This window comes from Anopheles marshallii, chromosome 2 (assembly GCF_943734725.1).
Source record: "Anopheles marshallii chromosome 2, idAnoMarsDA_429_01, whole genome shotgun sequence".
NCBI lineage: Eukaryota > Metazoa > Arthropoda > Insecta > Diptera > Culicidae > Anopheles > Anopheles marshallii.
This window is the reverse complement of record NC_071326.1, coordinates 36,411,592-36,438,340: the sequence shown is the minus strand read 5'-3', so window position 1 is coordinate 36,438,340 and position 26,749 is coordinate 36,411,592. Positions and strand designations below refer to the sequence as shown.

The following is a 26,749-nucleotide window of genomic DNA, read 5'->3' as shown; positions in this document are numbered from 1 at the left end:
TACACGCGATTTGGCATTACTATTCACTGGAAGATAAGATCCTTTGCCTTTCGTTTTTTTTTTTTCATCCATAACGTTCTTCCTATCGCATTAACAAACGGTCCCTTCTACACGCATTCTTAGTGGCTACAGCTTCCTCTGTCAGCAAATTTCAACGTTCGCTAAAAACACACTCTAACTAACGACGAGTTTCCTTGCCACCCATTCAGCCCCATTAACGATAACAATACACATTAAATATCGAATAAAAGAACAATCCGTGACCTATCTTATCAAACCCAACGGTACAGTATCGCTCGTATTTAAATTGACTAGAAAATAGAACATAAAACAGCCGCTGATACTAGTAATGTAGTTTCAGAAGTCTCAGCAAACCGTTCAGCTGCTCGTTACACTAGCTCTAGTACACGCTTTACGTATCATGCTAAGGAAAATGGTTCTATCCCGTGCCCTAATTGTCCTCCTCGTCGCTGTGCGTGCTAAGCACCTGTTCCTGCCACCAGTCGTGCACCTCGTAGATCATGTTGGTATGCGCGTGGCCAAATTTGCTCATATTGGCTTGCTGTGCCTGCTGTTGCTGCTGCTGCTGATGGTGGTGGTGGTGCAGTGGTTGCGAATGGGGCGAATGATCAGCCCCACCGTACCCGTGGCTAAAGCTATGGTGATAGTGCAGATGCAAACTGTGCGCACCGATCTCACCCAAATGGGACGCTTTACCGACGCTGATCGACGGTGGTGCGCCGCGCTGTTGCTTTTTCTTGCTCATGTAGCGATCCTTCTCATTTTTGGCCTGCGGATCGGAAAGGGTGGGAGCGAGAAATTTGCGCCCACTGCTCGACCCGGTCGAATCGGACCGGTTCAGTACGGTGGTAGCCGTTTTTTTGCGATTTTTCGCATTATTTTCAATGTCCTTGGCGGTCTGGTCGGTGGTGGTGATGGTATCGGGCAGTTCAAGCCCGGTACCATCCTTGCCGGTGGGAGATTCCTCCGTTTGCTTCGACAGTTGCCCGGGGCTGGTAACGGATGATGCGGCCTGGGAGGTGGTGGAGGATTGCAGCGGTGAGGTCACTTGGGATTGTGTTTGGGTGGATTGTTGCTGTTGGGCAGGTTGTTGTTGCTGCTGTTGGGATGATAGGGGTTGTTGTTGAGCTTGCTGGGCACTAACGCTCGGTCCAGTTGACTGCTGTTGTTGTTGTTGCTGCTGCTGCTGTTGCTGCTGCTGTTGTTGCTGTTGTTGCTGCTGCTGCTGTTTCTGATCATTCGTTGCACGCAGTCCAGCGATGAGAGAGTTTTGTTGCTTCTGGAAAATGGAACATAAATTATGACATTAGAAAAGTTTTTTGGGGGAACTCACCCAACACTAAGGGTCACCCCACTTACCGCTACATTGTTGGCGCGAATCTTTTTCAAGCACCCTTCCAACCAGGTACGAATCGTCTGCTTGGCAACTTCCTCCTCGATGATGTACTCAAACTCCTCCCTAGCCAACAGTTCCTCCAGCTGTAAAGCTTTCCTTATATCGACCGAGCGATACGAAAGCATGCTGTGAATGGAATTTGCAAACAGTTTCACAATGAGTTAATAGAAATCCAATCCGTGAAGCCGTGCCATCATCATCATCGCGATTGGTGCAAAACCTACTTGATCACGTCGTGGAACGTAACGTCCTCTCCGTTGTGCAGTTTGTCCAGCTCGTAGCACATGTACTTGAACAGCAGCCGGTCCTTCTGTGGATCACACTCCAACCGTCCCTTCAGCAGGCGCAGTATAAACTTCACACGCCGCACCGGTATCACACCCCGCTGGTGTATGTCGACGATGTTCCACGTGTTCTGGAAGTTCCGTATATCGGCATAGGACAGCAGGGCGTCCTCCTCGTTCGAGTAGAACAGCGAAAAGTTCTCCATGATAATAGCTACCGTGCGGTAATGATGACCGTTGGCGAGATGTGCAAGTGCCGGGAAAGTGAACAGCGAACGCGAAAACAAATAAAAAAGGTGAAGAGTGAAGAAATTAGGTTCCTATACGATCAGATCGGATCGTTTGTGACTTTTCCGTTCCACAACATCCGATCGCTGTAATACGTTACCGACAAGCAGGTTCAGCACGATATACGTAATGATGACGTAGAAGGTGCAGAAGTAGATCAGGCTGGCGGTGAAGTTACCGCAATCCGTTTCCCAGTAGTTGGCCGCCAGTGTACAGTACGGTGGCTGCACCATACAGTCATGCATGATCTTGTTCCAATCCTCACCGGTGACGATGCGGAACAGCATTGCGACACCGGTCACCGGCGACCCGAAATTGGCCCGTCTGGATGTTGAGAGGGGAGACAGGGGAATCGGTGCAGGCAGACGGAAAGTGAATGGGGAACGCAGGGGAAAGGGGCAGTTTTTTTGGGGGCGAGGTAGCCAGGGTGTCGATTGTATCGTAGTTTTTTGTTTATGTGGAATAAACGATCGTACGAGCGTACGTGTCAATGTTCCAGTGGTGATAAAATGTGTAAACCGTGGTACCGGATGTAAACAATGTGTAAAATATAAAAAAACAGAGACGTAAAACAATTGATGAAATGCATAGACACAGACAAACACACAGCCACACACACAGACGAGCGCAAACATATCATAAAGATTTGTACGCGTTTTTATGCGAATGATTTTGGAACAAGGGTAGCGTTACGTTTTGTAGCATACATGAACGGGAAGAGAAGAAATAGGTAAACAAATTAGTACACGGTAGTAAACATAGCGATAGACAACGATAGAAAGGAAACAGTAAAGCAAACGGTAGCAAGAAGAAGGAGGTTTAAACTTTAATTAACACACACATACTTTATTTGTTAAAGGGGTTTTTCATTTACTAATACGCACGAAGGGTATACAGTGCAACAGTGAGCAAACCTCGGCGAAAGGATATTGTACTACGTTGAACCAAACGCTCAAAGTAAGCTACGAGGAGGTAGGCAATGAATGAATTTGGCTACTGCGATATCAAATGTCAAATTTTTAGCCAGGAGGTTTTGGCAAAAATGAAGAAAAAATTCTACTGCAAAAGAAGAAGAAGAAGAAGAAGAGGAGGAGGAGGAGAGAACGAAAACGTTATATTCAATGACCATAACTACAGCATGGGGTAGAGTGAGATGCCATAATCGATGGAACAGGTGCCCGATGAAAACAATGAGCTGTTGGTGTGTGCGTGTGTCCAAATGTTGAAGGCAAACGAAAGCACAGAGCAAATGGTTGAAGTTGAAAACGTAAACAGTGTGCGTTCAAAGAAGTCGTCCGATTTCATCAATACACTACTTAAGTTACTAAGCGGGAGAAACCCTGCTGTAAACCTAAAACAACGGAAAGAAAGCGCTATGAGATAGTTCATAAAAGGCTATTTGCAGTTGTGGAGCAAAGAAGTTGGACGTCGCGAGGCTCTTCTTGTTCTCCGGATCCTCAGATCCGGAATCTGTTGAGAAGCGTCATTGATATGAAGCTTGTAGTGCGGAGTTTATCGAATCAAGAATCGCTTTAAAAAAATCATAAATCCTTATAGCATGGTAGTGAGACCCATGTTAGCAACTGACGAACGGGGGAGGAGGCCTACAGGGATGTTGGATGATACATGAATCTTAGAGGATCCATCAATCTTTGAAATGGAGATTCAGGTTCATTCATTCAGTTTCAACGAATCATTCAGATTCTGAATCAGGTTCATCCAACGCTTTTAAAAGTGCAGCATTATTTAAAGATGAACATCCCGTAGATTTGTTCCATCCGTGAAAGTTGAAACAGTGAAGATTTACCATGACAAGATGGGTTTTGTCTATGGCTTTGGCTATTGGAACTGCTGGACTTAATGGATGACGAGAATCACATATATCGTAAGTCCTCCACCAAAGATAGACGACACCAGCTCCATCTTCCCAGAAGAGCTCCTTTTGCAGTTCGAAATCAGTGAGACAGGAATGTTCTGTCCTGCGGGACCTCCAGCGATCGAGAAATTTTGGTATAAGGTGGCAGCAGGATGTTGCCACCACCTCATGCGGGAGTTATCGCAGAATTGAGTACGAAATTTCTGCTGGAAGTTATCGCCTTCTACAAAAAAGTATCACCCAAAGTGTCTTAGTCCAAGTCACAGCCAATAATGCCCATATTGGAAAATGAGACTCTCCCGAAAATGTCCTCGGATGCGATCAATAGTGGAATTGTGGCTTCGTGAAATTCGTGGTGAAAGCTGAGCTTCAACTTATCACTAACCACGTGCTAGTGGTAAAGATCCTGCATGATCTTTTCATGAAGATCCACGCATGAATGATGAACTCCTGAAAGTGTACAACTCCAGACGCAGCCCTGCAGCTGCAATACAAGGCAGTGAATCGTTATTTGTTTAAATTAGGTTTATGAACAATGGTATGAAGAGTTCATACACTTTCGATGTCTCATATATAATCTTGTCTTTAATAACGACTCAGCCATGCGTTTCACCCATTCTTTCATTTTATTCTGCGTTGCCGTTCATGCTTTCCAACCAACTGTTACGGATTCATGTTGGAAGTGTGACCAAACGGATATCGCCATAGCTGAAAACCTAACAACAGTTACCCCTCTGAGTAGCACCTGTAACATTATAACCACAGAACGAAGAGAAGGACGAAGAGAACAATTTGGCTTGGCTAAGAGTAGTCGCATTGCGCAACACAAACAGAGAAGAGACAATGGAATGGCGTTAATAGGAAAATAAAATACAACTACCCCTTCGTAACAGGTTGGCTGATAAGTCCCCGGTCTGACACATAGATGGCGCCGCTAGTATTAAATGCATATTATTTTTATATAGTACCAACCTTCAAATGATTCGTGTCAAAATTTGACGTCTGTATGTCAATTAGTTTGTGAGACAGAGCGTCTTTTGTCAAGCAACTTTTGTGCAAGTGTTGTTCCACCAAGACAACGCACCGTGCCACAAGTCATTGAGAACGATGGCAAAAATTCATGAATTGGGCTTCGAATTGCTTCCCCACCCACCGTTTTCTCCAGATCTGGACCCCAGCGACTTTTTCTTGTTCTCAGACCTCAAAAGGATGCTCGCAGGGAAAAATTTGGCTGCAATGAAGAGGTGGTCGCCGAAACTGAGGCCTATTTTGAGGCAAAACCGAAGGAGTACTACCAAAATGGTATCAAAAAATTGGAAGGTCGTTATAATCGTTGTATCGCTCTTGAAGGGAACTATGTTGAATAGTAAAAACGAATTTTGACAAAAAAATGTGTTTTTCCTTGTTAGACCGGGGACTAATCAGCCAACCTGTTATATAACAACAAGTAAGGACAGTGAACAAAGAGAGAGAGAGAGAGAAAGAGAGTAATTGTTGGCATATAAAAAAGTAATAGACGAAACACAATGGAGTTTACACGACGGACGGAAGAATAAAACGGAACGGAAGGTACAACATTGTGCTTGGACAGAAGAAAAGAGCACGAGATGTAACGACGAGATGACAGAAAAGAAATAGGTAATAGACAGATAGAGAGAGAGAGTGAGAGAGAGAGAGAGCATTCAAAGATTGGGAGTAGGTTAGTATATTAGTAGGAAACGTAACACAAAAGGGTAGCACTGAAGCACTTACACAGAGCAGTTAGAATTTACCTTTGACGCGGGACACCGTTACTGTACAACGGTCTGCACGGTGGTGTAGCACTATGAGTAGCACTGGGAATATTTGGGGTTCTGGGGGGGGGGGGGGTGGTGTGTATACTCTATCTAAAATAAGCGAAAGCTCTAAACAGCTGTTGTGTTTTGGTTGACAATCTGCTAGTGGGAATGTTTAAGCCGATAAGAAACAAACTATTCTCGGCCGTAACACCTGCTTTGCCTCAGCCTTTAGACCCGTGTATACTGTCACCTTTATCATCTGCGACTACATTCTCGCTCGCGATGGAAGAACGGGGAAATTGGTGCTTCCCTATTGTTTTAATGATATCCCTTGCGGTTAAGCTTCATGTGGTACACAAAGGGCGCAAAACAAAAACAAACGTAAAAGAAAACAAAACACGGTGTGGAATGGAACAAAACCACACGATTGATGGAGGGGTTACACGTAACAGCGAACGGGACAAACAGGCTGACAGTGCGTCGCTGGCGTGAGCTGGCCGCAACGTAGGGGCAAACGCCATCGCCATCCGGGACGGCTAATGCTGAACGACGCAACAACGGTGGGGTGGGTCGTGTGGTTTGCGGTTTTGCGTTTTGTTTCATTCCCTGTCGCTTTAGCGCTCATTGCAGCGCTAAAGGCCGCCGGAAGTCACATCGAATCGTACGCCAATTGGGTGATGCGCCAAACAATTTTGCCGGTAGCAAACTCTACCACCCGGGGAATAAAGCGGGAAATGGCCTGCTGCACGGCCGGACGCGGGGGGTGGTGGGGTAAGGTACACCAACAAAACAAATCAACCCGACGTTCGTCGGTCGTCCCCGCTAGGCGGTAGGGGACGGTCTCGTGCGACGTGTTGGGGGGTGTGTGTAGCTTACCCGCACCTGTCCGGAGCAAAGTGCGTAGGCCAGTTCCCTGGTTTAAGCCCATCGTTCAGCATTGGTCGTGCAGCAACGGGGGGAGATGTTGTGTTTTTTTTTTGGTGGAAAGTACGTTCTGCTATGGTTCCGGTTCGGCGCTACCCGGAACCATGTGTTGCCCGTTGCGGCAAGCTTACGTCGAGGGCGGCAGGGGGAATGGGGTGGGGACACGTGGGGAACGGAACGGAACATCGTGTTGATGACGAGTGACAATGACGATGAATGGTGGATGTGGATGATTAGACTAGACGACACATGGAATTTAGTACCGGTGACCCAACGCGGGCAGGCCGGTCTTTAATCGGTTTTCGCTTCTAATTTTGTGAAGGACAGGGTTTGCCGAATTTCTTACGGACGTTCAACTTAAAGCAAAACAAAAACAAAGGTTTAACAAAGCAGCCCCTAGTATAATGGGCCGGGAAATGGGACAGGGGGGGGGGGGGGGGGGGGGGGGGGAGGTTTTGGGGGGTGGTAGGAAAATGGACAAGCCGTGGACTAATCGGCACACACTAAACCAAAGGCTCACCACCACTATCCGTTCCTTCCACCAGGGGAACAGGGGGCAGGGGAGAAGGATTTGGGGACAGGCTTGTGGCGCCATCTGGCGCATACTTACCGACCGATACCCTCGCCGTACTTGACCGTGCCGAACAGTATCGTACCGGCGAGCGCGTAGAAGAACACCAGCAAAAACATGCCGAAGATGATGAAGAACGATTTGCACACCGACACACCGACGGTAAGCATTAACATTTTCAAGGTCGTATGCTTGCCAGTTATTGTGAAAAATCGCAATATGACAACCATAAAACCAATGAAATATGATAAATCGCTCTGGATTCGTCGCGTCGTCCGGAGATGGCAGAAGGCGAACAACCATTAATATCACCGTTCCGTTTTAGGTGTGTGCGCGATACTCACTCTCAGTGTGGTTTGAAGGAATATCCAGACGACACCGGCCACGGTCACCAGCAAGTCGTACCGGTTCCGTCTCGACTGCCAGTAGCCGCGCGGCGTGAACGCGATATTCTTCATGACGACCTCGATGACGAACACGAACGTGAGGATGGTACTGACGATCACCAGCCGCTCGGTGTGCACCTCATCCTTAGTCCACTGGAAGTCGCGCGTAAATGGTGGAGTTGGGAGTCGTTAGGATTGCGAAGCATTCGCCTGCTCGCTACCAACTTACCGTGATCGACAGCAGCATACTGTTCACCAGCACCACCACGGCAATGCAACGCTTGAACGCAATGTGCTGCGTAATGTCATAGACAAAGGCGCGAAACTTCCGGCCGTCGGGGCGCGGCGGCAGATGGAGCGGTTGGGCGATCTTTAGCCGCTTCTTCAAATCACACCAACGGCGCTGATCGACGGTCAGCAGTGCGGTACCCTTGTTCTCCGAGTAGTTCGCAATCACCACACCGACGAACAGCGTCAGCCCGATCATGCAACCGAGAAAGATGTACACGTGGATGTAGATCGCGTGCACCGGCCCCAGCGCTTTGATCAGCACATCGCGCACATCGATCCACCCTTTGTACGAGAGCACCTCAAACAGCGCCAACATCGCGTCACCGATGTTGTCAAAGTTGAAGCGCCTCGGGTTGGCCCAAACGCGCGGCACCAGCATCGACGGGTACGACTCATTCACGCCCGGCGTTAGCTTCATCTTCGTCACGAACACGCGCCGCATAAACACACCGACACAGTCCTCGCGCTTTTGGATCGTTGGATCGTTGCACCGGGCCAACCGGCCACCGTACAGCTGTACGCCGTAGCTGGCGAAGATGAACATCAGCAGGATGAGCAGCGTCGATACGAGCAGTATCTCCTTAAACCCGCGGCACAGCTCGTACACCACCTTGCGCATGTGCGGCACGAGCGTGAAAATGCGCAGCGGGCGCAAACAGCGCAGTATCATGAGCAGCTGGGCGGAGGAGTTGCTGGGCACCTGTCGCGGCATCCAGATCAGGAAGGTGGTGGACACGACGTAGATGAACACGTCCAGCACCGAGGCGACGTCCTTGATGTACGCCTTCGGTGTGAAGAACAGCCCGTCGGCCAGTATTTTCAGCGCCAGCTCGAGGCTCATGAAGATGACGAACGTATACTCGGCGACCTGCAGGGCGACGTGCTCCATCACCCGGTACTGGGGCGTTTCGAACATCATCGAGATGCAGGACAGTGTCGTTACGAAGATCATCACCCAATCGAGGTACGTCACCAGCCCGAGAAAGTTGCTGCAAAGACAAACGGTGAAAAGGTCGTGAAGATCCGGCCGACTTAAACTAGCCCTGTTCGCTGCTCGATCTCTACTTACTGCAGACTTTTGTACTGCACCTTCCGCTCCTTGCCGGTGAGCGGGTCCTTCAGCCGTGCATCGTACCGCCCGTGCACTATACGCTGGCAAATCTTTCGGAAACGGCTTTCGCGCGGCACCGCAAACAGGGGCGTATCGAAGAACGGATGATTTTCGCGCAGATCTTCCTCGCGCTGATTGCGCCGCATCTCCGCCTGCTGCCGTTTCGCCTGCAGTATCTTAATGTCCAGATCGTGCGGGCGCGCCCGGGACGAGGTGACCCGGCTAGCCGCCCCGATGTCCCCATTCTCCATCAGATGCTCGTACGTTTGCTTCAGCTTGATCGAACCGCTGCGTACCGAGCGCCGGATCGACCGCGATCCAAACTTCTTCTGATCGACACGCCACGGTTTCGTCTGCGTGATCGTACCCTGCGGTTTCAGCCCTGCCTTGGTACCGGCGACCGGCAGCATCGACGAATCGCCCAACATTAGCCGCTGGTTGTTGGAATCGTTGATGATGTGCGTGATGGCGAGCTTGCGCAGATCGCTACCGACCATGCACACTTTGGCCGTTTTGTTCATCACGTTGATCGGGCGGTGCTTTTTGTAGGCGATGCGCGAATCCCAACATTCCGGCATCGGGCGCTGATAGCCCTCCAGGTCCTCCGGTTCCATCTCCAGCACGAACTGCTTCATGAACGATTCGCGCACCTTCGGCAGGGTGAAATCGTTCGGGATCTTGTGCAGTATCGCCATCTGCGGTGAGTCGGGAAACTTCTCGAAGATCCGCAACCGGAACGGTAGCGTTTCCTTGATTTCGGCACTCTGCTCGCGGAACTTCAGCTGCTTCAGCTTCTTGATGTCTTCGTCCAGCTCGAGATTGTCCAGAATGACAGCCACGAACAAGCTCAGCACAATCTGCGGATGGGAGATAACAAAGAGCCGGTAAAATAGAGATCGACAGCGATGGCCGCCCGAATTGTTCTTACCAGCGTCACGAAAAGATGGTAAAGAATGAAGTACACCGCGACCAGCGGCGTTAGCGTTTTGCTCGTCCGTATCATCGTTTCGTCCATCACCTCGACCCACGCTTCCTGGGTGAGAATCTGAAACATGGACATGAACGCGTCCGGGAAGCTTTCGAACTTGGTGTAGTCGCACAGAAAGCAGAACAGCTGCATCGAGATGCTGGAGCTGATGATCAGCAGGCACATGGTGAAGATGATCAGCGAGCCCAGCTTCTTGCCCGGGCCGAAGATTTTGTACACGAAACCCTCGAGCATGGGCGATGCCTTGATCAGCCGTACGACGCGCAGCACCTGGAAGTAGGTGAACCCGCTCAGATACAGCGCCGGTATGATGTGGAGCGTCGTGCCGATAGCGAGCAGCAGCTCGAACTTGTGTATCGAATGCTTGAAGTAGCTGCGCCACCCGAGACAGTAGATCTTGAAGAGCGTTTCGAGATCCAGGAAGAACGTGAACGTAATCTCGATGTAGTAGTACTTCTCGTAAAACACATGCCTCTGACGGCCGTCGTGTTTGAAGTGCATCGTCGCCGTTACGATCCCATTCGCCAGCACCACCGTCATCACCAGCATGCGAAAGTACGGTGAGCGCAGGATCGTGTGGCACGTTTCCGGCGCAATGCCTCCGTGCTTGTTATCGTCGATCGTGACCAACTTCCAGCCACTGTCATCGCCGGTAATTATCTGCGACGCGGTACTGTTCTGTATATGACCCCGTACGCCCCACATCTGCTGAAACTGCACCCGGATCTCGTTGAACGTTTCCGTAATGACCGCGATGAAAACGTTCTTCACCAGCCACGCGAGAAAGAAGATCATCGTGCTGAAGTAGAACGCGGCGCGCCACGCCGGCAGGGAGTCGATCGCACGGTACATGATAAACACCCAGCCCTCCTGCGAGGCCGCCTGGTACACGGTGAAGATGCTGGTCGCAATGTCCTCGAACCCGGTAAAGCCCATCGCGTAGTTCGTGAGAAAGTCCATCTTCATGCACTTCATCCCGGTCGGGCACTGGTAGCCGGAGTTCGGATCGAGCGAGCAGAACGTATCCGGGATGGCGAGCGAGTTGATCGTTAGGCTTTCCGGTTCGGTCGTATTCAGCACGCAGTGGTTTTTCAGCTCGCCGAAAAACTGCACCCCAAGCAACCCGTACAGCGACATGAAGAACAGAAAGAACAGCGTCACGTTGTAGATCTGCTGGCTGGAGCGTTTGAATATTTGGTTGATGCGGCTCTTCGGCATGGAGAACTTCAGGAAGACGCGCAGGAAGCGTATCATAATGAGGGGCCGCGGTGCCCGGACCGTGCTGAGGTAGGAAAACTTCGGCACAATCCCAAGCATCTCGAACACCTGCAGACTGACGGAAAGCCACAGGAACACCACCATCGATGCGTCGAACTGGCACCAGTGGTCCTTAAAGTATGGTGCTTCACCCTGTCCGAGAGAAAAACAAAGAATGCGTAATGCTGGTTAGAGAATGTCCATCCCGTGCTGCCAGACGGACTTACCCGCAGTGCTCCCCGGATGTGTATCTTCGCTATCATTTCGGACGTGAACAGCAGCGTGGCGACCGTATCACAGCAGAAGGTACAGTACTGCAGGAAGGGATGGCGCTCGAAGGTTTTCGGCGTGTTGAGCGACACGGACGTCAGCGATATCAAGGCACACAGTCGCATCAACCGGCGGACCCATAGCTGTTTTGCGTACGCCATGGCCGTACGAAACAACACGCCCCATTCGCCGGGTCGAGTTGAAGAGAAAACCAAATTCCGGATTAGTTCCGACTGGGGGGATGGGGATGATGGGTGGCAAATATTTCGCTGCGATAGTATTGATTTGGCAAGGATTTATGGTGACTTCATGCCATGCATCATACGTTTAATGGTACCGTCAAACATGCTTTCGATCGGGTGACCATTACCATTGCATTACGCAGATATGTTTGGTAGGGGTTTAGGGGTGGGGGAAGAGGTTCTATATTTAGCACGACATGTTTTACCATTCGCATGCGAAACAATGGTTTAATGGCAAGGTGAATATTTTATGTGTGATGAATGCAAAGGCAACATGCGTTGAAGTTGAACATTTAAATACTTTGAGTTAAAAAAAAGCAACACCATTATTGAATCTAATTTAGGAAAAACGGATAAAATGATAGACAAAGTGTTTGTTATGTATGAATTAGTATTAGTAAAAGGTGAAGTATTAGAACTTTGTTGTGTTAGAAAGATGCAAATAAGCAAATAAATTAAATCTTTTGTTAGTATTTTTTTTATGTTTAACATAATTTTTTGATTATAATGTTTTTAAAAAAATACTTCTAACGAAGCAAAAAAATGTGTCAAATCGGACACACATTTCAAATGGAATCCAAATTCAATTCCAATGGAGGCGCACGGTACTTTGTACGAAAAACACCGGGCGCCTCCACCATACTACCCTTAATGAATGGGGACCGATTGCGGACCGCTATTCGCCAAACGATACTACAGACACCCTTAGAAAGTTCAACGCCACGGTCATTTCACCCGTATATCACCTCAGCGGAACGCCCAACGGAATGTCGCCGAATTAATTCGAAACCTAATGGAATATAAATACCACCACGAGGAAGGGGTTGGTCCAGTTTTCTCCTTCGAAGAATTCTTCTTCTACTTGGGAAATTCCCGGCGACAACTATTGCTGAGCCGTAATGGGTAGCAATGGGCACGGCATTGATTCGTTCGACGATACGATGGTGACCGTTATTTCACAGGGTGCGCCCGAATCGAACTGATTAATCGATTCCGCCCGTTCGTTGGGAATGCGAATCGGAAGCAAGTGTTTATGGCCAAGTGAATGGCGTCATATTGAGTGACGTACGCGTAAACAAATGCAAACATGCCATTCGTGAGTTCGTCAAGCAAGCGACACAGCCCACGAGTGTATGAGGAGCTTGAAAAAACGTAGCAGAAAGAGGTGAACAAGAATTAATAAAAAAAAAAAAAAAACAACGGGACAATAGAATGTGGAAAAAAAACTAAAATAAAAACATTCCCAATAGGTGAGAATTCCGTCAAAGAAATACCTTCGCTACTACGCATGGTCAGCATTACGCATTATGGGTTTAGCAGTTAGGTTAGTTACAGTTTTGTTTAAGTTCTATTGCTTTAATTTGGTACATGATGAGTTCGGATGATGATGAGGATGTTGATGGGATGTTCAGTCTCTACCGGTAGTTAAGGCAGCAGACGGCTAGTACGCGGGTATATGTTTCAATTCGATGAAAGATGGTCCACAACAACGCAACAACAATAAGTACAAAACGAAAAAAAAAAACGAAATGGATGTCAATACCATAAACTGTTAACCAATAACAACAACAACACACGCACACACGTAACGCAAATTACAACTACACACATTGAGTTATTTCAGCTGGCCGGAAAAGGGTCACCAAAAAAGAAAATGGAAGTGTGTACGTTTTTTTTTCTTTCTTTTAATTCCATCATTGCCCCGCAACAGCTTAACTCCATGTGCCGTTGTGACAATGTGACGGGCAGAATTAAACGGGCATGGTAAGAGGATTACACGTGAGTTCACACCACACGTGTTGCTATGATTACAAATTATTTAAACACACAGATGCGAGAAAGGGGAGGTCATTTGGTTGCCTGATACCTTATTGACCCATTCGATGTCGGCACTTTCGTTGAGCGACTCTTCCGGACCGTAGTCCGCCAGGACCGGTTCGCCTTTGATGCTCTGCTTCCGGCCCAACATGTTGCTGGTTTTCTTTTTCTTCTTCGACGCGGACGCGCTTAGGCCCGTTACCGCCGTCGCCGCGGCCGCCGACGTCGTCGTCGTCGTTGTCGTCGTCGTGGTTGCTACGATTAGCGTACACTGTTAACCTCGATCACCCGCTTTCCTGCTCTTTCGCACACACTTTTATCACTTTCTCTCCCTCTCGCTGGCACTTGCTCTCCTCCACTCGCGCTCTTTTTATTCTTTTGCTTGGGGTGGATTTTTCCAAATTGTAACACCAATTCAAGATGGCGTCCACAGTGTGATGTGGTACAGCTTCCACAGCTGGCCAGCAACACACACACACACAAACACGCCCACAACCACACCTTCACAAGCCATTCATCATTAACACGCTGGAAAACATTACTTTCATACGAAATTTTCCAACAAACTCGCACGAGTTATCACTCCCGACTCCGGTTTTCATCTTGTTATCTCACACCTTCTCACGGTCGCTGGACCATTATCGATCGGTCACGGATTGCGATTTTTGCAACTGACTTGTCGCAAACGGCTGCCATCTTGGATCCGGAAACATCTCGGCCCATCGCAAAGCTTTTTCGCCCGCACGGTTCGTTTCCTTCTGCTGTAACTACATTTCGGGACGACACTTTCGCTAAAGGTACGCGGTGACAACAGTAGTTTAACCCATTCACCCACCGTATGGGAAGTGAAACTCGGTACAGTGAGATGCTAACACTGAGAAAAGTAACAATAACAACAAGAACAACAAAACCAAGAGAAGGACAAGCGCGCAGTCCGAGCAGCACGCACCCGCGACGAAGCGAGATTCTGCACTGACACGGTGTGCACTCTGCTGCACACGATGGGGATCTGACACCGTTTCGGTACGCTCCCGCATCCAGGGAGAGATTATGATGGGCGCAAATGCGTGCGAAAATGATGTACCAGAGCGAACGAAACGGGACGGAAGCATCATGTGGGGCCGGGAAGCAAACGGGAAACCCGCGCGGCGGTATCTAGTGCGCTTGTGCAGGATTTATTATTTACAAAACGTGCGAACTGGGTGCGAGTAGTACGCCATGCTTACGCTTTGTTTTGTTTACACTTGATGCTAAAGTGGAAGAGGGCACATAATGGAGTTTAAACATGATTTTATTCTTTCATTTATGAGATGAAGCTTTTGGGTTTATTTGCTTTTTTTGTAGAACAAAACTGATACACAACCTGTTGAATGTGGATAACGGGTGCTTGGAAGGGTCAATGCGCAGCTCTCTTCTCGGTAAGAGTAAAAGAAAATGAGAGAGAAAGAGAGCTAATCGAGTTCGAACTCTCGTTCCTTACCTTACGCAACAGGTTTGTTTACATCCGAGGTCCTCTGGAGTGGGCGGCCGCTGTTACTCACAAAGCTGCGTTATCCTTACTATGGAAGGAACGAACAGCTGTTTTGTTGATGAAAAAGAAGCTGTTTACTAACAGCACACCTTGTGATGCATTAAAGAAGGTCCGGAAAGTGGGAGTCCGAATGCGATGGTTGCTATGGTCCGTCACTATGGTTTTGTTCCGATTGTTTGAGAGAGAAATGTTATATACTCTTCATCGTGGTAGTAAATGATTTTCGTTTTATATACAAATCACATGTTGTCATTACATGAACGAAATTGGAAATTCATCTCTTTAGTCAATTTGAGGGGCATGTTTTACTGAAAAGTTTAAGTTACAATTTACAAATAACTTGGCTTATATTGGAAGTTAACAGGAAAGTTATTGTAGAGCTCAGAATAAGGAGGTAGATATTAGAAATATGAATGATCCGCGTTAGTCTTGACTTTGATCTTCGATGATCTTCATTCTCAAAATAGTAAATTGAGAAATTTATTCAATTATGGCAGGTATCAAATGAGTAACAACAGTATTCAGACGGTAGTCATTACCTTTTGAATGGCCAAAGCGTTCCGCGGACCTTACTATCATAATACATAGCCAGAATTGTCTCCCTCAGACCAAATTTGGAGCAAACCAGAATTAATTCAACGTAAGACTACACCTTCAACAAGCTTCAAGTTAACATACAACATGTATGACTTCGGTATGTATCAGCTTTCGTTTCGTTTGCGTTGTCTAATATGCCATCGTTGTCTAATTTGTCTCGCTAGATTAAAAGTCACTCCGATATTAGTGGTTAAACATTCATTCATTAAAACGCACATTTGTCAGATTTACATGGTTCAAATAAATAAATTAGATTAAATTATTGTAATTTTTATTACATTGCATTGTATCGACTGTTTGATAACATGAGATAAAACCAGCAAAAGACGGTAGTTAATTACAAGTATTATATTTTTTTGTAAAAAAAAACATTAGTTATAAAGAAGTGCTATTGAAGACCGGTAATTGTATATGGACATTAACCAAATAAAATTCGGTTGAAACATTCCAATAATTCGAGAATAAGTTCCTGATAGACATACGAATTGCAAAACAGCCGTCTGGCGTATGAGATCGGTTCTAATCAAGCGATCTGGATTGTGCTGGCTACTGCTAGGAGATAAGTCTGTTGATGGTACCAAATCCACGGTACAAAAAGACATAAAATGCGTGGTTTTGTACAAGGCCGGCATTTTCCACACCGACCCCAAACGGAAATGGATGTCACAATGTGCAGCAGTACAGTCTGTAGTAAAGAAACATTCAAACTTCGGTTGATGCCATGTTTTCCTTTTTCCTTAACACCCTTAATCTTGTATGTACTTGTCCGTGCCTTGCCAGTGTGCTACGATCTCGGAAGGATTTATCGCAAATCCCGCATGTGTACGGTTTCTCTCCGGTGTGTACCAGACGGTGCGCTAGCATAACAGTCCGTTGCCGGAACCGACGCTGACACACGTCACACTCGTACGCTTTTATATCGTCATGTATCAACCTATGACGCCACATGCTGCTGTACTGGGAAAATCTTTTATTACACACTGGGCAGCTGAACGTTTGCCGCTTGGTGTGAACATTTTCGTGACTTTGCAGCGCGAAAGCGTTCGGTAGTTCCTTTCCGCAAAACTTACACTGATGACCGGTTCGGTGTCGTAACCGTTCGTGTTCGTAGAGAGCATCGGATGTAGCGAACTGTTCGGTGCATTCAGTGCAGTTGATAATTTCAACCTGATCCGGATGCGTTAACTTCATGTGCTGGACCAGATGTTTGTCCATGTTGAACACTTCCGAACAGTGTGGACAGACTGTTGTTTTTGGAAGGGCTCTTTTGTTTGCCCTACCCACTAACGGTCGCTTTTTGCTTTGGCTTTCGTGTGTTTCGGTTGCTTCCACCCGTTCCGTACAAACATGCGCCATGTACGCTTCGTGTGTGTCGAAGTATGTATCACACCATTCACAGATGTACAAGTTCGTACAATCCACTGTTTCTTTTCCACCGGGTTGCGCTTCCGATGGATCGGCAATATCTTTCGAATATGTGCAGTATGCTTGAACGCTGGCATTATCTTCATCGTTTTTCGCTTCCAAAACATCTACTTCTTCGCTGTCATACCCGTCCCGCGCAAGGCAATTGGCTATTTTAAATCGAACCGGTGACTTTCCAGAACTTCCGGGCACTAGCGTCACTTCAAATTCTGACTGTGGTGTATCCTGTCCGTCTGCATCGTTTGATTGCTCTACATAGTAGACGATGGAATTACTATCACCATTGTCCGAAGTTACTTTTTCTTTCTCTTCGCTTAACTCTAAACATTCGACACTTCCATTAGCCTCTTCTTGCTTAGATTGTTGTTCTTCAGTGGTGCTTTCAGCCTCGGGAGAAGGTTCAGCGGTAGTTTGCGATGGTTTGGATATAGTTTGTTGCTGTACTGAGAGCGATTCTTCCTTACTGGAACTGCTAAAACAGAAAGAATACAGTTTAACGTTCTAGCTAGCGGATTATACTATCAAACCATTCAACCTGATCATTTGCTGATATTTGAGATCCTGTGTGATAAATTCTTCTCGAATGTCCCGTACGGTACAGACTTTTGCAACACATTTCTTGCAGATAGTGGATAGCATTTCCGTGGGAAGTATCTGCAAATGGTATAATCAGAAAGGAGAGCAATACAGACGGATGATTAAAATGTCGCAATTTCTACCGTACCTCAATTTGAAACAACTCCAACAAAGCATCGCGTATAGTGAAGCCTTTGTATGTATCAAACAGTGAAACGATTTCGTTCAACGGGGAAGGATTCAAACACAACCTGCAGTACACGGTGAACATGCTTCGTGTTTGAAATTATCGTGTCACTGGCAAATAGTTGTTGTCTTCGATTAGCTCACGAGCCGTAGCGCAATTGTTTATGTTTTGTGGTGAATACGGAACGAGATTTGATGCATGTTGCCCATGCAGCAAACCACCGATTTGCGGCCCCTGCAGCAACGAAAAAGCCGAAGCTGTCAAATTTTTGCACGAAGTTTGACGGCTGGCAAGCGTTCTGAAGGAGTGTGCGTGAAACGGGCAAACGCGTATCGAACGGCGTGTGTACGTGCGTGCGTGTGCGTGTTTTGTGGCTAGTGCAAGGCATGGTAAATGAAATAAGTTACAAGTTTTGGCCAAATTATATGCATCTTTGTTGAAAGTTTTAGTTCCCGCTTGTGACTGATTAGCTGTTAAGTGGCGTTCAGTTTCAGTGCAAGTGCAAAACCCACGCAGTATCTTTGCGTCTTGTTGTGATTCTCGCGTACAGAGTGGTTCGTTGTCGGTACGATGCTATAACCTACCCGCTGGGAAGAAGAGAAAGAAGAATTAATCTATTAACTTCAATTGGCCGATAGGTCAGCAGCAGCAGCATCCATTCAAGCGCTCCCCCGGTTTTGGCCACGCAAACCATCGCAAACTGCACACCCACAGCCGGTAGTACACGCGAAACAAGCTTTCTTTGGCCAGTCGTTCGAACTCCGGCACTCCTGTCACCGTTGCCACATTTGGCTGCATTCTTGCTGGGCCCGGGCTTTGTGCTCCGTGAACCCTGGTTCAGGCCATTAACCTGCAAATTGGCAGAGAAAGAGACGCACCCGAGCGCGTATGTGTGTATGCGCGAGTGAGTGTGTGTGTGACGCCGCCATCAAATCGTGACCGTGACCGTGGCCATTATCGGAACCCGTGCGTGCGGACTCGTTATCCATTCCGGTGGGTGCATTTTGCTCTTTGTTCTCGAGGTGCATTACCGTTTTAGGTAGTGCAGTGTGCGGCGCTTCGCGCGGTGTCTGTGATCTTGGCAAAAAAAGCAAGGCTTGCTGCAACGCCACGTGAAAACACCCCGAAAAGCAACGGCAATAGAGGCAAGATGAGTGAACAAATGGCTCGGCTGCAGGGTTGTAGCATTTTGGTGCTCGACGATAGTGACAAGCTGGTCGGCAAATACGACCACAAGGTGACTGTGCTGTGCAGCTACGATCCACAGGGCATGGCGGTGCGGTTGCTGCAGGAGAGTACTACGCCACCGAAGCAGCTGGAGGAGTACCTGGTGAGTGGTTCCAGCACGACCCATCTTAGCCGGGGCCACACGTCACATATGCTGCTCGTCGGTGGCGAACTGATCCTGTTCCGGTTTGCTTCCCGGGCCGACTGTCAGCAGTTCCGTGGCCTACTGCACAAACTGTCCGGCAAAGTGAACTCAGTATTTAATCTCCGCACGGAGGATTCGTCGGCGTCGCAGTATTTCCAGTTCTATGGCTACCTGTCGCAGCAGCAGAACATGATGCAGGACTTTGTGCGGACGAGCACGTACCAGCGGGCCATCTACAACAATGCGCAAGACTTTCAGAACAAGGTCGTGCTGGATGTTGGCGCAGGGTCCGGTAAGCGAAACACGGTATTGGTTTATGTGTGTGCCGGTCTCATTCCCAGTTCATGTCTATCTTCCAGGTATTCTTTCCTTCTTTGCCGTCCAGGCCGGTGCTGCAAAGGTGTACGCGGTGGAGGCAAGCAATATGGCACAGTACGCGCAGCAGCTGGTCAGCTCGAACAATCTCAACGATAAGATAATCGTGATCGCCGGCAAGATAGAGGAGATCGAACTGCCCGAACGGGTGGACGTTATCATATCCGAGCCGATGGGTTACATGCTGTACAACGAGCGCATGCTGGAAACGTATCTGCATGGGAAAAAGTGGCTCAAACCGGACGGTAAAATGTACCCGTCTAGGGGCGATCTGCATGTCGCCCCGTTCACGGACGAAGCGCTGTACATGGAGCAGTACAATAAGGCGAACTTTTGGATGCAGACCGAGTTTCATGGGGTGAATCTGGTAGCGTTGCGTGACGCCGCTATGAAGGAATACTTCCGGCAGCCGATCGTCGATACGTTCGACATACGCATCTGCATGGCCAAATCAATCCGCCACACGACGAACTTCCTGACGGCGGACGAGAAGGATCTGCACCGGATTCAGATCGACGTGGAGTTCCACATTCTGGAGACGGGCACCTGTCACGGGTTAGCGTTCTGGTTCGATGTTGAGTTTGCTGGCACGTGCTCACAAATCTGGTTATCGACTTCGCCAACTGAGCCGTTGACCCACTGGTACCAGGTACGCTGCCTTCTCCAGACGCCCATCTTTGTGAAGCAGGGTCAAGTCCTCTCCGGGAAGGTAGTGCTGGCGGCTAACCAACGCCAAAGCTATGACGTGGAAATCGACCTTAAGCTCGAGGGTACGATGATCAGTTCGTCCAATACGCTCGATCTGAAGAACCCGTACTTCCGGTACACTGGTGCCCCAGTGCCCGCCCCGCCCGGTTCCAACACCACCTCGCCGAGTGAAGCTTTCTGGAGCCAGCTGGATGCGCAGGGTGCCCGTAACGCGGTTAATCTCGTGAATGGCATCACGGTGAACGGGCTCGGCGAGGTGGACATGTCTTCGACGATCATCAACACGAACCTGATGGCGATCGGTGCGAACGGTGGCGGTGCCAACCAGCCCAACATCCATCCGGGTCTTATCTCGAGCACGGGTCGACAGCAGCAAGCCGCTAACTCGATCGTTGGCCCCCAGCAACAACAGCAGCAGCAGCAGCAACAGCAACAACAATCTACAACAGCACAACAGCTTGCGATGACGCCACCGATCGGGTGTGCGGCTACCTCAACGCAGAATGTCGCCCAGCACCAGCTGATCGGTGGCGCCATCTCACCGTCACTGTTCACCTCCCCGGCACAACCCATCCTCAACAGTCATCATCATCATCCGGGACAACCGATTCACGGCAACCAGTTCTACTAGGTACGAGGTCCATACTGCGGTACGCTTGTACCACCCCGCGGTTCATTCTTAAAAGACTTTTACACTAAGACCTGCATTTTACGGTTCACGGTTAGGGTTTCGTTCATTTTTAAACCGACCAACTGCTGCTTGGATTGCTAATCATTCAGAGATCGGTAGGCGCGTGCGATGAAAACATGGCAACATAAACATCCCAGCATGCATTCTCATACACACGTACACCACTCGTACACAGCTGCATACACGTATACGTATTGTTGCATATAGCCTCAATTAAACAATTGTATCCTTCTCGTAACACACCGAAGGATTCTTTACTTTCGATACCGAGCAGTAGGTACATGGAACGATGCTTTACAAAACCAACAATCCATTGATTTTTTTTTAATGTATCTTAGTATTAAGCTTCCTGTCTGTGTGTTATGCTTAGTGGGGCATTCAGGTAAAGGGAATATTTAAACGCACACAGTTTCTTTACGATTGCGCTTAGTTGTTTTTGTTCTTTTCTGGATTGTGAGATTGCGCATTGTTTTTAATTCCTCTGAGATTAGTAGCATTTAGCTGCAACGTGCTGATGAATTCCCCCCCACTAACCTGGCTTTGGTTTATCGCAAGAGATTCATCCGTATTAGGCTGTTTGTGTGTATGTGTGTGCATTTTTTTGTTTTTGTATGTTTCTTGAAGAGCTGTACATTTTACTTAACTTAATGTCTCTTTTGGGCTTAGTAATGTATGTTTTATGTTATGTAAAATTCACGTTAAAAAACTAGGAACACGCAAATTCATGTAACGTACCCTACCAGCGACACGCCAGAACAATTGATTCCATCCAACAGGCGAGCATGTGTGTATTGCGGTATTAGCGTAAGGACAAGGACAATAAGCTGAAGCAAGTTGTGCGTGTGAGTAAGCGCAAGGCAGCTGATTTTAGTTAAATAGTATGTTTTCTCATAGCACATGGTCTATGTTGCATTCCGACAAATTTAACATAGTCATTGAAGTTTGTGGCATGGGAAGTGCTTACAGCGACCCCCAAGTTGTGGATCATAATATTATCTAGTATACGTAATATATAGCGCGCTTGATCTAATACGGCATTACACTCAATAACCGAGAGGAGAGAGTGAGAGCGATTAAGGTTCGGAGGGCGATCTGTCCGACCCTACCCTGTAAGACTACTCAAAGGGGAAAGAAGTTTCTTTTAGGTATGTTTGAAATTTTGCATTTAGGTATAAACATTCAGAAAAAGACACTAGTAAAGTAAGGAAAACAATTAAGTGACGCGAAATAATGCCTAACAGACAGTGTAGCTATAATGTTAATGTTCTGGAGGAAAAAAACCCGCCTCCATCCAATTTGACAAAACGCTAGGACAAACGGCAATTGAGGCATTTTTGTTTTTAAAATAATGATAATTATTATTACTACTATTAATAACATTATAATAACATTATTATTACTATTATTATTATTACAACTATGATCTAGTTTCAATCATACGTACAGTGCGACGAACACGGGAGATGCGGCGGGAGTGTAGGAAAGGATTCTTTCCTATATTTGTACGACATAATAAACCAAATCCTGGCATTCACGTCTCGTAAAAAAAGGAAAAACAAAAACAAATAGACATATGTTTTAAGTTGGATGCATCTTGGTTTGTGTTGTGTTTTTATTTTCTTTGCCTATGTTCTATGTGTGCTTTTTTCTCATTTTATTTCAGTTTCAGTTTTTTTGTCTCTCATGAACATCCGCTTCCGCTTCTGAGCCGCTTGCCAAGAAAATCATACACACACACATATATCGTTTGGTAACAGCTTTCTTTGGGAACATGTACGCTCGGTCCATACAGGTCTTCGGGATGGCCTTGGAGTTTTCTGGCTAATCTGGCTAATGATGATCATTTTTCTTTTCTTACTTTTAGGAGTACATTCGTGCCCAGGGCAGGAGTGAGATATTTGTCTAGCCAACGCTAAGTGAAGCCCTGGACAGCGATACAACCAGCCATGGCATGATACGGCCAACAAAAAGCCACGAAAAGAAAACCCTTAATCTACGTAATGGAACTAAGTCATCTCCAAAAGACAACGACATAGCGCATTGAGTTCTACTGTCAAGAAATCAGGGCAGCAGGAGGCACCCCAGCAGACAATTGAACATAACGCAATCGTTGCCACAGCCATCGCTTATTATTGAACGTTACCGCATGAGCTCTTTTACATCTTTCATTATCAGAAGCAAAAGATTTATCAGCGTAAGAAAGATGTTAACCATTACTTTAGTGATCTTTTCCAATGATCTCTTCCTCGTCTCTATCTCTCTCTCTCTCGCTCAGGTATTGAATTACGGTTAGCGTTCAGTTCAGCTGATGCTTTTTCTAAACCATACGCCATTAGGACACGTTTCAGTTCAGCTGATGCATTTAATAAACCATACGACATTAGGACACGCCTCTGTCTCATCCACTCAAAGCAAGGTACAATAGTATTGTTAAAACACCGCGTATCGTCATCCCCTCAATCATCAGGAGCAAAAATTAAGACAGATGAAAGCTCTCTAGCGGTAACAGCAGCATAGCGAACTTCACCGTTCACTAAGCCGATGCTAAGCGTACCGAGAATTGGCCCTTATTTAGCAAACATTTGCTGTGCGAAACTGTTACGAAACAACAGAGATCTTCCAATAAGTTAGGGGGCAAAGAGTAGTAGCCGCGAACCACAGGTGCACGGAAAGGGGCGGACAAGGCGTTCGATGAATGGCCGCGTTTGTTCGTTTTTTGTTTTGTAGTTGTTGTCGCGCCGAGCGCATTAGCTGTGCCGGTAGGCTGTATCACACAACCGAGTTACACGGAAAGACTAAGAACTTAAAGTAAGCAATTTTACCACTACCGGATAGTATCGAACGACTTCAATATAGTGTTATACAGTAGCGAGTACTACGCAGCAAAGCAAGTAGTGCAGTAGTAGGATGAACCTGTGCATAATGCGGTTCAGTGGCAGGACAGGTGAGGCACACGCCATAAATGCATTTAAGGCCCCCATCTTGTGTATTTCAATTTTGGTTCCTTTTGGGGTTCGGATTTGTAATGTGCAGTTGGCAGAGATACGTAGGCAGCAGCCGATCGACGTTAATCCGATGGTGGCAACCACTGTAAGAAGGGAGTTTAAAACTTGATGATTTGGAAAAAATACTCGCTGTACCGACTAATGACCGTAGCAGCGACAAGTTTTGGAGAAAGCAATAAGCGTGGAAAATCGAAACGGCATTGAAGGGCGGTAGAGAAAAGCTTAGAGTGAGAATAAAACAGTCAGTGAGCAAAGGCCGAACGATTATAAAAAAGAAAATCATTTCAACTGCACAAAACGCGCTTTGTCGAAATGAAGGATACAATTGCAAGTATTAGACTAGCAAACCAGTAACAAAACGAGAAAACAATTGGGTATTGGAACACCACCGATTGAAATACATCATTTACAACGCAAACTGATCTGAACACCATTTTACTTCATCCCGACTGTCGTACTGGGACGTTTTCCCTTGCGCTAAAGAGATTGCAATTTCCGCTTGCTGATGATGCATGTTCTGGCGCCAGTTGTTCGCAACAGTGAACCGTAACTCACGGGACTTTATACAGCGTTACTAAGGAGTGAAAAACATAAGGCATGTACACTTTGTAGCTTCTATCCATTGCGAATAGCATCACAATCGTTTAAAGTATGGAACGCGAAACACGACAGAGTTACGGTGTAGGAAAAACGTTCGTTCACTCAAAAGCATCATCCGAAACGAAGAGTTTACCACCGGTGCGTTGCATTTCGGAACGTCTTGTAGCGAGGACGGCGAACGAAACAAACAGAACAACAAGCACTTGAAACTATAATTTAGCTATATATTGGGTTTTATTTTCTTTCGCGATTTGTCATACCACTTACAGATGCTTAATTATATGCAGCCGTAGTAATGGTTGTGGTGTTATACATATATGTGTCTAATTGGGTTTTCTGTTTGCCCATTTTTTTTTGTATCACCGAAGCGTAGATAGAGATATATTAGCTATTTGTTTGTTTGTTTTTTTTTTGTGTTTGTGTCCTATCCCGCGTAAAATGAAGAAACAAAAAGAATCAGGTTAACGAAAGCTGGTAAGCTTTAAACTAATGTAACAACTAAAAGCAGAACAACAGAACAATAACGCAACTAGTCTATACGGCAAGAACCGTTCCGGTACACCCATTTTGTTCTAAAACGATACAGTATTTACAATTGAAACGGATACGGGAGGTATCGGGGCATGGCTTCATGCCACATACTAAGGCTGGCTGGAAATTACCCTCAAAAGCTCGAATATGGTTAAAAAATAACCGGAAAAAAACCCCAACACTGTGGACATATTTTCTACCGTTCGCAACAAAGCGAATGTTTGCACAGACCATACAGTGATCTTAAGTGCAACGAACCGGTGCCTTCTTTACAGCTGCACATTAGTCAATAGTTAAGTTGGGTGTTGTGTTATCTGTCCCAAACGCAACCCGTTCGGTTATTAGCTTAAGCGAATGTGTAAGCGGTGCTACAGGCAAGCCAATTTGCTATAACAGCTCCAACGTTCTTACGCCACGTTTGCGTACATTTGGACGAACCATTTTGAATTTATCACCACTTCCCACATGAGGGATTTGAATCTGAATCGTTTCTAGCAAGCCATTCGTTGGTCGGTAAAATGGTACAGTTGGTAGTGCACGACGGCGCACAGCAACAACATCCCGGGACTGGGTTCAAATCTCTCCACTCTCCGGGGAAGATATCTTATGTGGCACCCACATATGAAGGTGATTTTGAGGGGGTTTTCGAGTAAAAGACGAAGAAGTGAGATAGTGTTTTGAAGTCCCCCCCAAAAAAAAAAGGAGTTTCAGGACACAAAGCAAGGAAAGGTAGAAGAAATGCTAATCTAAATCCCGGCATCTACTAGAATTTAGGCTTGTTTTTTTTTTCTTTTGGTGTTGTTGTGAGTACGATTTTTGGTTTTTGCCCTAATTATCATGTTCTTCAACGATTTAAAATAATTCCCTATGGGTCTTAGCGAAGGGGTCAAAATCAAGCCCGGCATCGTATCGGTTAATCTGCTTCGGGAAGCAGCAATTTTTAATCTATTACCCAAAAAATATACACCAGCAACGCTATGACGCCATTGTTTCCCCTTCCTAAGTACAAATCCGCCCCCCCCCCCCCCCCCCCCACTCAATATACCCTTTCGGCTGATCCAGCCGATTCAATGCTACAACAGTTGGGGAATATCCTGCCATGATCTAGCAAAGAATGGAATACAAAAAAAATAATAATAATAACAACAGTAGCTAGTATAGCTGCACACAGTTACGGTTCTACTGATCATCCCTAAACTACTACAAACTACATTCACACTCACAAATTGTACGAAGCATTTTACTGGCGTTGGGTTTGGTTTCTGAGTTTTGTAGATGTGTTTTTGTTTTCCTCTCCCGTTCTGAGTCGACTCCTGCACGTGTTTGCGTTACTGTTTTGCACAAAAGCGATCAATAGTAGTAATGGTTGGCTGTATCCTTAATATCCTCTTATGTTTCTGCTATATATATCAAGAAGGGGTGGTGTTAGGATCCTTCTGTTGGTTACCTATAAACATTGTCCTCTTCAACCACCCGGAAGATAATATCCGAAAGGAAAGCATCGAGAGTGAATAGCTTCCAAGGTGGAGCCACCCCCTTCCCCCCCCCCCCCCCCCTCCAAGCAGTGGGATTATTGCCCTCTTCCTGTTCTCCACCAAGAACGAACACTTACTGCTCTTCCACCTTCATCTCCTGCTCGCTGGCGAAAAG

General features: G+C 46.9%; 3 protein-coding genes across 3 annotated transcripts; 1 reads left to right on the top strand and 2 right to left on the bottom strand.

Annotated features, from left to right (window-relative positions):
* Positions 1-451: 451 nt before the first annotated feature.
* Positions 452-13,714, bottom strand: LOC128718919 (sodium leak channel NALCN). The gene is made up of 11 exons (XM_053812536.1): positions 13,551-13,714; positions 11,399-11,584; positions 9,855-11,324; positions 8,885-9,783; positions 7,754-8,804; positions 7,483-7,677; positions 7,178-7,395; positions 2,090-2,313; positions 1,642-1,915; positions 1,381-1,543; positions 452-1,300 (listed from the first exon to the last, which is right to left on the bottom strand). Exons 1-11 carry the CDS (start codon positions 13,650-13,652, stop codon positions 452-454), a joined length of 5,631 nt encoding a protein of 1,876 aa, XP_053668511.1. The 5' UTR covers positions 13,653-13,714.
* Positions 13,715-16,331: 2,617 nt separating this feature from the next.
* On the bottom strand, positions 16,332-17,901 carry LOC128717911 (zinc finger protein 184-like). Its single transcript, XM_053811588.1, has 3 exons — positions 17,779-17,901; positions 17,590-17,708; positions 16,332-17,526 (listed from the first exon to the last, which is right to left on the bottom strand). Exons 1-3 carry the CDS (start codon positions 17,899-17,901, stop codon positions 16,332-16,334), a joined length of 1,437 nt encoding a protein of 478 aa, XP_053667563.1.
* Positions 17,902-18,967: 1,066 nt separating this feature from the next.
* Positions 18,968-20,903, top strand: LOC128706982 (histone-arginine methyltransferase CARMER). Its single transcript, XM_053801927.1, has 2 exons — positions 18,968-19,481; positions 19,549-20,903. The coding sequence occupies exons 1-2, from the start codon at positions 18,968-18,970 to the stop codon at positions 20,901-20,903; spliced, it is 1,869 nt and encodes a 622-aa protein (XP_053657902.1).
* Positions 20,904-26,749: the final 5,846 nt, after the last annotated feature.

Coding starts and splice junctions, on each gene's coding strand:
- LOC128706982 (XM_053801927.1), top strand. CDS start 18,968: ATGAGTGAACAAATGGCTCGGCTGCAGGGTTGTAGCATTTTGGTGCTC. Junction 19,482..19,548: donor GGATGTTGGCGCAGGGTCCG/GTAAGCGAAACA, acceptor TCTATCTTCCAG/GTATTCTTTCCTTCTTTGCC.
- LOC128717911 (XM_053811588.1), bottom strand. CDS start 17,901: ATGTTCACCGTGTACTGCAGGTTGTGTTTGAATCCTTCCCCGTTGAAC. Junction 17,709..17,778: donor TGGAGTTGTTTCAAATTGAG/GTACGGTAGAAA, acceptor TACCATTTGCAG/ATACTTCCCACGGAAATGCT. Junction 17,527..17,589: donor AAATATCAGCAAATGATCAG/GTTGAATGGTTT, acceptor TTTCTGTTTTAG/CAGTTCCAGTAAGGAAGAAT.
- LOC128718919 (XM_053812536.1), bottom strand. CDS start 13,652: ATGTTGGGCCGGAAGCAGAGCATCAAAGGCGAACCGGTCCTGGCGGAC. Junction 9,784..9,854: donor ACCATCTTTTCGTGACGCTG/GTAAGAACAATT, acceptor TCCCATCCGCAG/ATTGTGCTGAGCTTGTTCGT. Junction 7,678..7,753: donor GTATGCTGCTGTCGATCACG/GTAAGTTGGTAG, acceptor CGCGACTTCCAG/TGGACTAAGGATGAGGTGCA.